Source organism: Mauremys mutica, chromosome 20 (genome assembly GCF_020497125.1).
Source record: "Mauremys mutica isolate MM-2020 ecotype Southern chromosome 20, ASM2049712v1, whole genome shotgun sequence".
Classification (NCBI taxonomy): Eukaryota; Metazoa; Chordata; order Testudines; family Geoemydidae; genus Mauremys; species Mauremys mutica.
Genome location: NC_059091.1, coordinates 17836259 through 17849294, shown reverse-complemented (window position 1 = coordinate 17849294; position 13036 = coordinate 17836259). Strand labels below are relative to the sequence as shown.

The 13036-nt window shown below is 49.2% G+C and overlaps 1 protein-coding gene across 1 annotated transcript in view; it reads left to right on the top strand.

Moving 5' to 3' along the window:
- The first annotated feature begins 7940 nt into the window (after positions 1 to 7940).
- LOC123353662 (adhesion G protein-coupled receptor E3-like) overlaps positions 7941 to 13036 on the top strand; it is a 31069-nt gene continuing 25973 nt past the window's right edge. The window contains exons 1-3 of the mRNA XM_044994962.1: positions 7941 to 7962; positions 10332 to 10409; positions 11709 to 12929. Coding sequence (XP_044850897.1) covers positions 11756 to 12929 — 1174 coding nt within the window. The 5' untranslated portion in view covers positions 7941 to 7962; positions 10332 to 10409; positions 11709 to 11755. The remainder of the gene's footprint in view (positions 7963 to 10331; positions 10410 to 11708; positions 12930 to 13036) is intronic.

The following is a 13036-nucleotide window of genomic DNA, read 5'->3' as shown; positions in this document are numbered from 1 at the left end:
TGTGCAACCGAATGACACTAGCCAGTATCTCCGGTCCCTGACACAACCCTAGGAACCTCCGTCTTGCAGTGTCCAGTTATGCTCACTGGACGCTGCAAGCTTATATAAGTTTGTCAGTGTAACAAAGAAATTGATATGTACCAGGCTGGTTATTCCAAGGAGAATCTCTGACATGCTTCAAACCAAACACACTGCTTCAGGTAAAATAAACAAACAGATTTATTAACTACAAAGATAGATTTTAAGAGATTATAAGTCAAAGCAAAACAATTTGGAGTTGGTCAAATGCAATAAAAGCAAAACACATTCTAAGCTGATCTTAGCACTTTCAATGCCCTTACAAACTTAGATGCTCCTCACCACAGGCTGTCTGGTTGCCCTTCAGCCAGGCTCTCCCCTTTGATCAGTGCTTCCGTCACGTGGTCTGCTGTCTGTAGATGTAGGTGGAAGAGAGAGGGAGCATGGCAAATGTCTCTCCCTTTTATCATGTTCTTTCTTCCCTCTTGGCTTTGACCCCCACTTCAGAGTCAGGTGAGCATTACCTCATCACAGTCCCAAACTGGCCAAAGGAAGGGGGGTGACTCACTCGAGAATCCAACAGATTCTTTGTTGCTGCCTAGGCCAGTGTCATTTGTTCCTGTGAGGCTGGGCTGGGTTTGTCCCATACATGCCCTGATGAGGTGTGAACTGCCCCTCTGCTCTTGGAGAGTTTTGCCTGGGCTTCTTTTAAGCCATGAGGACACATTTTCAGCCTCATGACTATATACATTACATTACAGCCTATAAAATTACTATAACATTACTGTAACAACAATTACTGTAACATCACTATAACAACAATGCTCAGTGCATCACGAGCCTTCCGAAGACAATCAACATGACAAAATATGCATTGGATACCACACAATCATTTTATAAGGATGAACATGGGGGTGCAGAGTGTTCCCCTGCGGTACAGAACGTCACACTGCCTTCATAGCCCTAGAAGCCTCTGAAGTCAGAAGTGATGAATCATAGAAATGTAGGACTTGAAGGGACTTCGAGTGGTCTTCTAGTCCAGTCCCCTAAACTAAGGTAGGACTAAATACTATCTAGGCCAACCTGACAGGTGTTTGTCTAACCTCTTCTTAAAAACATCCAGTGATGGAGATCCCACAGCTCCCTAGGTAATTAGTTCCAGGGCTTAACTAACCTTACAGTTAGGAAGCTTTTCCTAATGTCCAATTTAAATCTACCTTGCTGCAATGTAAGCCTATTGCTTCTTGTCCTGTCCTTAGTAGTTAAGAAGAACAATTTATCACCCTCCTCTTTATGTACTTGAAGACTGTTATCATGTGTGTCGCCCCACCATTCCCGCCCGCCCCACCCTATCCCAGTCTTCTCCAGACTAGACATCCCCAGTTTTTTCAATCTTTTCTCACAGGTCATGTTTTCTAGAACTTTCATCATTTTTGTTGCCCTCTTCTGGACTTTTTCCAGTTTGTTCACATCTTTCATGAAATGTGGTGCCCAGAATTGGACACCCTGCTCCAGTTGAGGCCTTATCAGGGTTGAGTAGAGTGGAAGAATTATTTCTCATGTCTTGCTTATAACACTCCTAGAATCCCAGAATTATGTTTGCTTTTCTTTTTTCTTTTTTTTGCAACAGTAGTACATTGTTGATTTAGTTTTTTGTTTGTGATCCATTCTAACCGCCTGATCCTTTTCTGTAGAAAAAGCAGTCATTCATCCTTTCTAGGAAGTCATTTCCCATTTTGTACATTTGAAATAAGACTCCTGATGAGGTAGGGGTGTGTGTGTGAGAGAGAGAGAGAGTGAAAGAGAGAGAGAGAGAGAGAGGTGGCTGTTGGGCTGCAGTATAGAGTGAATTTAGCGATTTATCCAAAGTGGGTCATCAGCAGGGATCGTACCTAGAATCTTCTGCACTAAAAGCCTGAGCCTTGTATCCCTTTAGCTAAAGGATATGCTTCTCTAGTGCGCAGCAGTAGTAGATTCTTATGTGACGTTGTGCAGTCTATATGGTTTTGTAAAAATATGGTAATGAGTGAATATAATGTAACTGGACTATGCTTCATGCAAAAGGTCTCTTGTAAGGTTTCATTACAAAGCTTATAATCTACTGAGTGTGATCATCCTATTTGTATAAATGTACCACTCCTGTATCTGAAACTAGAAATATGAAATATAACTCTGAGGGCTTATTGTAATTATGCAAAGTGTGGGCCATTACTGGTGGTTTGGAATCTTGGAACCATTAACCAGGACCATTGTTTGCATATGGCTCTGTTTTACCTGTAAGTCTTCCTGTATACGTGTGTGCTGGCAAATGGGTAATGAAGTCTTGCAGTGACATGTGATCCTGTCACCTGAACTGGAATCCATCTTTAACCAGGTGTCTTTCCATTGAGAAGGAGGGGGTGGGAACCTGGAGAGGGAAAAAGGATTCCCGCCGTATGCAAAAGATATATTAATGAGTGGAAGAGAACAAAGGGAGGAGAGGAGCCATCAGGAAGAATCCCCTAGCTACCGCCTGAGCTGGAACAAGAGCTGTACCAGGGGAAAGAATTGTGCCCAGGCCTGGAAGGTGTCAGTCTGAGGAAAAAACTTACTGAAGCATCTCTGAGGGTGAGATTATCTGATTTCGGTTTGATTAGACATATATTTGCACATTTTATTTTATTTTGCTTGGTGACTTACTTTGTTCTGCTTGTTACTACTTGGAACCACTTAAGTCCTACTTTCTGTATTTAATAAAACCACTTTTTACTTATTAATTAACTCAGAGTGCGTATTAATGCCTGGGGGAGCAAACAGCTGCACATATCTCTCTATCAGTGTTATAGAGGACGGACAATTTATGAGCATAAGCTTTATACAGGGTAAAACGGATTTATTTGGGTTTAGACCCCATTGGGAGTTGGGCATCTGAGTGCTAAAGATAAGCACACTTCTGTGAGCTGTTTTCAGGTAAACCTGCAGCTTTGGGGCAAGTAGTTCAGACCCTGGGTCTTTGTTGGAGCAGACGGGAGTGTCTGGCTCAGCAAGACAGGGTGCTGAGGTCCTGAGCTGGCAGGGAAAACAGGAGCAGAGGTAGTCTTGGAACATCAGGTGGCAGCTCCTGGAGCTGGGCAGGAAGTGGACACGTGTTACAGATAAGAAACCATCAGATCTTAGTTTTGTAGCCCTTGTTTGCTCAGCTTATTTCAGCACCAATTGTATACAGCTCTCACTTGATGTGTCAGATCTCCCATGAGGGTGTAAACTGCAGCGTAGGGACTGTCTGATTCCCTGTTGCCCTGTGAGGGCACCCAGCACACTGCAGGGGTTGGGGAAGATACATAATAAAGGGCCCATCCCCTTAGTGGGATCAGTTACTGACTCCAGCGAGGTGAGCTTGGCCCAAAGACTCTTTTCCAGAGACAAGGGGACTAAATAGAAAGATGCTGTGACTGAGTGTGTGTCAGTTATGCTTTTGATCTTGTTTCTAGTTAATAAGGAAGCTGCAAGGGTCAGAATCCCAGAGCTTGTCTTCTGAGCAGCCATGGGACACCGAGGCTTCGCATTTCCTCCAAGTAAGTAGAACCGAGTTAGTGATGGCAGAGCCATGATGTATGGGAGAGTGTGGCAGGCAAGCCGGTGTCCTCTGAATAGCTGGGAGTACCCAGCTGGCAACTTACTGGAGATGCCAGGGAGGGGAAGCTAGAAGGGTTCTGTCCTCAGGCCCTTCAGAGGTTCCCTGGCCTATCAGGGTACATCTATACAGCCTGTGGCAGGGACCCTCCAATCCTGCCTTGACAGACTCAGGCTTGTGCTACCGTGATAAAAATAGGTGTGTAGACAGCACTTTTAAGTTGTGGTTTGGACTAGCTGAGGCCCATCCCCCTCCCTAGACCCTGACCTCCCGTCCAAGCCACAACTTAGAAGCTCTGTGTATGCAGCTACTTTTAGCACAGTCGCATGAGCCCGAGTGTGTCGAGTTGGGTTCTGAGCCTTGCTGCTGCAGTCTGCTGCGCGGTGTAGATGGACATTCTGTTACCTGTTCGGCTTCACAGGTGGGCAGAGAGCAGCTGCAGCACCAACCGTTGGCTAAAGAGATTAGCAAGATACATGCTCTCCTGCAAACTTACTGTGCATGTTGCCCCTCCCTAGGGCATGTGTTTGCTTTCTTGCTAGCATTGGGCTTGCTGACCCACGAGGAACAGATGGGAGAACTCAAATTCACAAAGGCAAAGAGGGAAAGCCCTGTGTGGCAATTGTGTGAATTTTGGTAAAGATTTATGATTCCTGTGCATGCTTCAGTTTCCCTTTGGCCTTTGCATTTCTGTGCATTGAGCGTAAAGGGACGTGATGTGCTATTTGACTCCGCAGTTTGGTTGGAGACCAGAGTTATTAACAAACTAAGTAACGAAAATCTACACATGTGAATGGAGGGTCTGGAAGAGACAATGGAAACCCCAGTGGCCAGGACATTCACTCCTAGCGACCAACATCTGAGAGGAAATAGATTTCCCGGCCCGTTGCAGGGCAGGAAACCAAATGCCCTGAGCAGGAGAACAAAGGGGAAAGGTGACAGGTGGCTGGATTTAGAGCTGAGCTTTCAGAGACACAGGAAACACACCTGGAACTAAAGGAACAGAGCCAGCGAGAGAGAGCCAAGATTGTTTGTTCCTACAGCAGCCTGGCTCATGTGAGCCCTGGCATTAGTCAGCATGGACCATGCCCTAACCTGTGCCTCTCTATGTTAAAGTAAGGACTGTCAGATTCTGGAGGCCAGGTGACTAATACATTCTTACCTTGTTTTGAAAATGCTGCCTGGCATTACTGCAAATACTCATTGAGAGCGTTGTTCCCTGAAGGAGTAAAGAACAAACCTCCCACTGGAGTCTGGCTCTGCTGGACTTACTACAGGGAGCCATGGAAAATGACGGGCGTTGCTGGCACCCAAAGGCCTAGTTTTGGAGCCACGGGTCTGCCCCTGTGGAACTGTAGCTCCTTGGGGCCCAGCACACTACAGGGATCTCTCCAAAGGGACTGGTTACAGGCTGCGGCATAGACCAGACCCTGTGAATCTTTGACACCCAGCCCCACTGTACTGAGAAGCCACTCAGACTCCAGCCTCCCAGCTGCCTCCTGCAGAGCATCAGAGGATGAAACTAGAATGAAAAAAATCAGTGCCTAGCTTCCATTCTCCCAACATCAATGAGGTCCAGTGCCCTGATGTTAATTCTCACCCTCCGCAGGCAAGCCGCCGAAGGCAACCTGCCTGCCGCCCTCGCGGCGACCTGCAGAGCGCCCCCCCATGGCTTGCCGCCCCAGGCACGCGCTTGGCGTGCTGGTGCCTGGAGCCGCCCCTGAATCCAGGGTAACTCCAATCAAAGTAAACCAATGGAGTCATTCCAAATTTACATCAGTGTAACTGAGATTAGGGTCAGACTCATACACAGGTGCTTAGAATCCTTTATTTAGTAATATCTCCCTGTGTTGTTTATTGCCATATCTTAGATTTTAAACAAGTTTTGTTCATCTTCTCTCAAGTATTTTTCCTCCTTGGACTGTTCTGGTTTCTACCACCAGCAAGCGCCCAGAGGACAAACACAATTGGTAAGTGAAACATAATGCCTTGTGTAACGTTTCTGTGCCCATAATAAGTGAGTCCCATATAGAGTGTCTGCAATGAAGCTGGTATTGGCTTGGCAGCTCTCAGCAGCATTATCTGGACTCTAATGTGGGGGTTCACTGCATCCGGTCACTAGGAGTAGTGGAATGCCCAACAGGGTGGGTACAGCTCAGGCTCTAAACAGGCCCTGAAGGGAAAACCCAGAATTTTGAGAAGAGGAAAGATTGGGTGTCAGGGATAATTCCTCCTTCTCTGTGTTTGTTTATTCATTCACTCCCTCTTTCTCCCTCTGTCACTCCTCAGGGAGTTCTAGTTTTAGTCTGCTCACACTCTGTCCCATGGTGGAGAAGAACCTCTTTCTGCTGCCATGTACCACTGAGGGGGTCTTTTAATAGTGTCACCAGGCCATACTGAAAAGCCAGAGGTGGGCCCAGAAAGTGGTAGCTGGAGACTTCCTATACTGGACTGCAGTATCTGGAGATCTGTCAGAAAGGAGCAAGGGAGAATGAAGTAGCACCAACTCTGGGTCTGTCCTTTTGGCAGTTTCCCCTTTAAGAAGCTGTTAATTTTCATTTGCAATTCTGTAATGAGATTATGATCAATTTCATGAAGAAAGTAGAAGCTCTGGCAAATCCTACAAATGGAGCTAAATCCTGAGCAGCATTGAGGACCGGCAGGCAGGGCTGACCCTAGACCAAATGGCATGTGCCCCTCACCCGCCCCATTTTAAAACTTTTAAATACCTTATTTTTTACTGCATTTGTCCTCCATTTCATGAATTTGATGCATGATTTATCCCTGTCTCATAAGACTAACTGGTGATACGAAGGTTGCCAAGCGTCTGGTTTTCGACTGGAATGCCCATTCGAAAAGGGACCCTGGTGGCTCTGGACAGCAGCACTGACCTGGTAGTTAAAAAATCTGGTTGGCGGCGCAGTGGGGCTAAGGCAGGATCCCTGCCTGCCCTGGGTCTTCGCAGCTCCCCAGATGCAGTTGGCATGTCCAGCCCCTAGGCGCAGCGGCGATCAGCGAAGCTCCGAGTGCTTTCGCTGCTCCCAGCACCAGCTCTGCAACTCCCATTGGCTGGGAAATGTGGCCGATGGGAGCTGTTGGGGCTTTGCCCGTGGGCGGGGATGGCGCACAACGCGAAGAGCAACCTGGCTGCGCCTCCACCTAGGGGCTGAACATGCCGGCCACTTCCGGGAGCAGCATGGAGCCAGAGCAGGCAGGGAGCCTGTCTTAGCCCCGCTGTGCCACCGAATGGGAACTGCCTGAGGTAAGCGCCGCCCGGCCAGAGCCCCCACCCTGAACCCCCTGCCCCAAGTTGGAACCCTCTTCCGCACCCTAACTTCCTCCCAGACCCCACACCGTCACCTGCATCCCAACCCCCTGCCCCAGGTCAGAACCCCCTTTAGCATCCTAATTCCCTCCCAGATCCCACACGCTCACCCGTATCCCAACCCCCTGCCTCAGGTAGGAACCCCCTTTAGCATCCTAATTCCCTCCCAGATCCCACATGCTCACCCGCAGCCCAACCCCCCTGCCTCAGGTAGGAACCCCCTCCTGCAACCAAACTCCCTTCCAAAGCCTGCACCCCACATACCCTCCCTCACTCCAATGCCCTGCCCTAGCCCTGAGCCTCCTCCCACACTCCAGCGCCTTGACCCCAACCTGGAACTCCCTCCTGCACCCCAAACTCCTCATCCCAGGCCCCAACCTGAGCCCACAACTCCAGATGGAGCCTGAACCAGCTCCTGGACCCCAAACCTCGGCCCAGTCCTGAGTCTGCTCCTGCACTCCAAACCCTTTGGCCTCAGCCCAGAGCCCCCTCCTGCATCCCAAACCCCTCACCCCCAGCCCCACCCCAGAGCCCGCACCCCCAGCTGGAGCCCTCCCCTGCACCCCACCCCCATCCCCCAGTCTGGAGCCTCCTTCCACACACTGAACCTCTGATTTCTGGCACCACCCTGGAACCCTCATCCCATCCCCCACCACAACCCCCTGCCCCAGCCCAGTGAAAGTGAGTGAGGGTAGGGGAGAGTGAGAGCTGGACGGAGTGGGGCTTTAATGAGTGGGGGTGGGGCCTTGGAGAAGGGACAGGGCCTTGAGGAAGGGGCGGGCACAGGGGCAGCTCCAGGCATCAGCAAGGGCAGCCCATTTGCAAGGGTGGCAGGGATCCAGCCTGGGAGCTGAGAACCAACAGGGGCCCTGGGAGCTGTAGTTCCTTGGTTAGCTCCCTGCCTATAGAGCCAGCCCTGGAACAGGGAAAGAACTACATTTCCCAGCATTCCCTTGGCCACTACCAACTGGAAAGGAAGGAGGGGGACCTCATGCTGCAGCATGCTGTGAGTGGAGAGTTGCACTGTGAAAGGCAGGGAGACCATATTTTAACATTAAAAAAACAGGACACTCCACAGGGAGGGAGGGTAGCCCCAGCCTGCCACCATCGACTCCCTCCGGCTGCCCCCCACAGAAACCCCAACCCATCCACCCTCCCCCGCTCCCTGATCACACCCTCCCAGGACCCCTGCCCCTAACTGCCCCCGAGGACCCCACCCCCTATCTAAGCCTCCCTTCTCCTTGTCCCCAACTGCCCCCCTAGGAACCCACCCCCTACCCGTCCCCTGACAAACCCCTGGGACTCCCATGCCTATCCAACCGTTGCCTATCCCCTGGCTGCCCCCCCAAACCCCTGACCCATCCAACCCCCCCCTGCTCCCTGTCCCTTGACTGTCCTCCCAGGAACCCTCTACCCCTTCTCCAACCCCCCAGCCCCCTTACCGCGCCACTCAGACCAGCATGTCTGGCTCCGCACAGCGCCAGTCATGCTGCTGCATACGTGCTGCTGTGCTCCCCTGTGGAGCCACAGCCCCCTCCCCCACAGCACCTGGCTTCCAGATATGAACACCTCAAAATTCAGGAGTGCTCAAGCTCAGTTTGGGCAGCTGTTACTTCATTTCTCCCAAATCAAATATACCGATCCACTGTAACTTTCTGTAGAAAAAGTAGGATAAAATTGAGCAAGAAATGCTTCCCAGTGGTTATTAGGACTGGAATTGCTATTTTCAACAGCCTTTTTTGTTTGTTTGTTTGTTTGTTTAAAAGGAAGACAGTGATATTGCATTGGCAAATTCCCCATAGAAAGAAAGAGTGGAACAAAAGAATAATAAAGGCACCTCAACTTTTCCTCATTTTTGGAGGACAGTCTTATAATATGCATCCAGATATCCTCCAATCACACAAGCTGAAAATTGTTTCACATTACTGCAGTTCTGTAACCATATGGGAACCAATCCTGTCTGTGTTCTGTGCACATCTAAAATTCCTGCTGAATGACCTGCCCTGGGAGCAAGTTACCAGTGACCCAGGGCTGTGGCGGAAGGAGGGTGCAGGTGGGGAGGGGGGAGAGCCCAGGGCTGGGGCAGCAGGGGGTTGTGGCGAGGAGCCCAAGGCTGGGACAGGGGGCAGCCAAAACTTTTTTTGCTAGGGGCAGCAAAAAACCTAGAGTCGGCCCTGGGCAGGGACAGGATGTTCAGTTTCATGTGGTTAGAAAGTTGCCAACTCTAGGTGATGCCCTGCTCCATATATGCTAGCAACGGCATGGCTGACAACATTCTAGGAGGCTGGAGGAATACATAGTTGTCAGAAAATCTGGAAGGTTCTATGAGTTCCTATAAAGAAAAGTCCAGAACATTCTTGAAACATTTTACTTCAAACATTCTGGTTTCCCTTTTGTTGCTAATAACAAAAACAGCACCCCGAGCCTGGTGCCCCCCAAGCCTGGCACCCCAGGTGGTTTCCTGGGTCACCTGCCCCTAAATCCAGCCCTGCTACCAGCTCCCATTGAGCTTAAGAATGATGGGCCTGATTCTCTTTTCACATACATCAGTGTAAATCAGGAGAAATGCACTGAAATCAATGGCGGTCATATGGTGTAAGGGACAGGAGAAGGAGGCCCAGCATTTCACAATATCTCCCCTCACTGATCGTATTAAAGGGCCTGAAGCTGGACAGCCAGATTCTCAGCTAGTGGAAATTTGAGAAGCTGTATTACATTTGGCCTTAATTTTGTTTCCACTCAGGGCAGAGAGAGAGCTCTGGGGGTACGTCTAGACTACCCGCTTTATCGGTGGGTAGCGATCAATTTCTCGGGGATCGATATATCGCGTCTCAACTAGATGCGATATATCGATCCCTGAACGTACTCCCATCGACTCCGGAACTCCACCAGTGCGAATGGTGGTAGCGGAGTTGACGGGGGAGCTGCGGACGTCGATCCCACGCCATGAGGACCCGAGGTAAATTGATCTAAGATACTTCGACTTCAGCTATGCTATTCACGTAGTTGAAGTTGTATATCTTAGATCGATTCCCACCCCCAGTGTAGACCAGCCCTGGGAGTGAGGATAAAATGTTTATTGGGAGATACGATGTTTCTGGATCTCTCTATAAAGAGCCAAGTGGGATGTCAGCTGGGGGTAATGTGCAGAATCCTCATCTGTTGTAAATCAGCAAAGGTCTGTTGCAGTCAGTGGTGCTACCCTGTTTTACACTGGCTGAAGATCTGGCCCTATATAACTAAAAGGGAAATAAAGGAAACTTATTAAATGAAAGTTTGATTTAACTTTTTAAATTGTTATTTTATTTATATGTTTCTTATGTGTGTTTAATAAAAGGTTCTCTCTCTTCTCTCTTTCACTCTCACTCTGTACAGACAGCTGCAGCGGCACAGAAGTCAGCAACCAGAGCTGTAAAGAGGGGAATTTGCATGGGAGTTCTGTTGGAGGAGAAGGTATTTGTTTTTGTATTTGTATTTGTAGAGGCTGGTAGGGGCAGTGTGCTGGGAGAGAAGCTGAGCCCTGATTAGGGGGCAGGGCCTCTCTGATTAGGGGTCCTATAAAGCAGGGGTCCCCAACCCCCGGTCCGCGGCCCGGTACCGGTCTGCGGCCTCTTAGAAACCGGGCCGCGAACCGACCCAGTGCAGCTTCCGCAGGCATGCCTGCGGGAGGTCCAGCTGAGCCGCGGGACGAGCGCTCCCTCCGCAGTCGTGCCTGCGGGAGGTCCGCTGCTCCCGCGGCTCAGCTGGACCTCCCGCAGGCACGCCTGCGGAGGGTCCGGCAAACGAAACCGGTCCTTGGACCTAAAAAGGTTGGGGACCCCTGCTATAAAGGTAGCCAGCCAGTCAGGCAGCGGCACAGACAGTTGTACCAGCACAGGAGCCAGCAAACAGAGCTGGAAACAGGGGAGTTTGCAGGGAATACCCCCCCTTCTTCCCCCTCCCGTCTATTTTTCTATAGCAGATACATCATGCAAGTAGCAATTACATTAAGCAGTTAAGTCATACTTGGCAACAACCACTTTAGCTCGTTAGTAACTCTTCTGTGAACAGTTATCTTGTTTTATTTCTTTTGATCTGTTATTTTGCCCCTTAGCCAGAAGCAAGCAGGCCTCATTATAGCAGGCCTCATTATTGCCTTCTGGTACAGGTGTTGCAACTGATAACCATTCTCTATTGCTGGCCTGTTAGGTCGATTAAAGTTCAAACATAAACATGGAAGCGCTTTGGTCAGACATGGAGTGACTTTAGTTCATTCATTAGTTCATTCAGGCCTACTACAGAAGGGCTTCATTCACACTGTGGTTTTCCACCCTCCTGAGTTACCTAGAGTCATGCCTAATGACACCAACATGGGGATTGGTCCTGCTTTGAGCAGGGGGTTGACTAGATGACCTTCTGAGGTCCCTTCCAACCCTAATCTTCTATGATTCTATTATAGAGATCAGGGACAGTCATGGAGTTCTGATCCAGATTGGAACATTCCCCAAAGTCTTGTTTGGTTCCAAGGACTTTGTTGGGTTCTAAGCTAAGTTGTGCTTGTTCATTATTTAAAATAATGTTCACTATTAATAAAAAATATTTTCATTTACAGTAAAAATGTAATGGGGAAAACTTCTAGCTGCAATAAGATTTTCAAGCTCCTTTTCTTTTTTACTGGGCCTTAATTTTTGGCCTGAACAAAGTTGATCCAGTCCCTTTTACTCTCTCCACCTCTCTCCACTTCCAACGTTTTATTGCTATTTTTCCTTGCAGGCACATGTCAGACGGAGACTCTGGGAAGAGAATTCATCACCTCCTACATGGAGCACTGTGGGAACTCTAGTCAATGTGAAGTGCAAATTAGTGGCTACTTTGCCTTCACTTCAGTGTCTGTTTCCATCTCCAATTACACGGGTGATGGGGCAAAGTTTGAGAAGAAGGTTATGGTAAATCGGGGAGAGATGGAGCGGGTCAGCCTACCAGTGTCAGTTGGAATTAAGGGCACTACCAAGTTCTCCAAGGTGGTCCTAGTCAAGGCTGACAAAGATATCTCAGTAGTGTTTGTCAGCAACAAACATGTGAGTCTTGAGACCACTGTGCTGTATCCTGTCTCCAGCTTGGGAAAAGAACACTACATAGTGACTCCCTCTACACAATCCTTAGATAGTTACCCAGAGTTCTCTGTTATGACGTACGAAGACTGCAACGCCGTGGAGGTCCATGTGAAAGGCCAGTTACATTACAGAACACAGATCAACTCCACTTGCGTCAGAATTAAGCTCCGAGCTTTTGAAGGTTATCAGTTTCAAGGCATAGGAGATCTGTCTGGCACCAGGATTGTCTCAGAAAAGCCAGTGGCCGTCCTGGTTGGTTTGTGTTTTTGTAATAACACAAAATGCAACCATGTCTTTGAGCAGCTCCTACCAGTTTGCAGCTGGCGTACAAAATACATCATTCCTCCCTTACCCTGGCAGAAAGTGAATGAAATAGTCTACATCACTGCTTCCCAGAACACAACTGTGTTGTATCAACTAGGGGAACAGCAAGAGACTGTTACTCTAGCAGGAGGCAGTGTACTCCAGCGTCCTGTCAAGCCCTGGATCCCAGTCTCCATCTCTGCTAATGTGGGCATCCAGGTGGTGTTCTACAGCGTGGGCGCAGCTGTCCCTAATTCCTCCCACTCCTTCCTGATGAATGTTCCAGATGTTGCCAGTTACTGCCGGATGTATTCTATAAATGCCCAGAAGGGATTCGAGAACTTTGCCTTGATGGTGGCCAATTCATCAGAGACTGGTGCCATCATCCTAGACAATCAGCCTCTAAGGGATGTGGTGTGGAACCGAGTCCCTGGAACTGTGTTAGTTTGGGGCATGCATCCGCTTGAACCTGCCATCAGCTCCCATGCCGTGGAACATCCCAGCTCTCCATTTGCGCTCCTGAGTGTTGGCAATGCCACCATGGACAGCTATGGAATTCCGGGTTCCTGCAGGAAGAGTGAGTAGCATGGGTTTTAAATCTATTTTGGCCGCAGTTTGTGTCCACGCTGCAAAGAAAACAGTGTCACAACTAGGGAGGCAACCTTGGGCCTGGTGTAAAGTCTG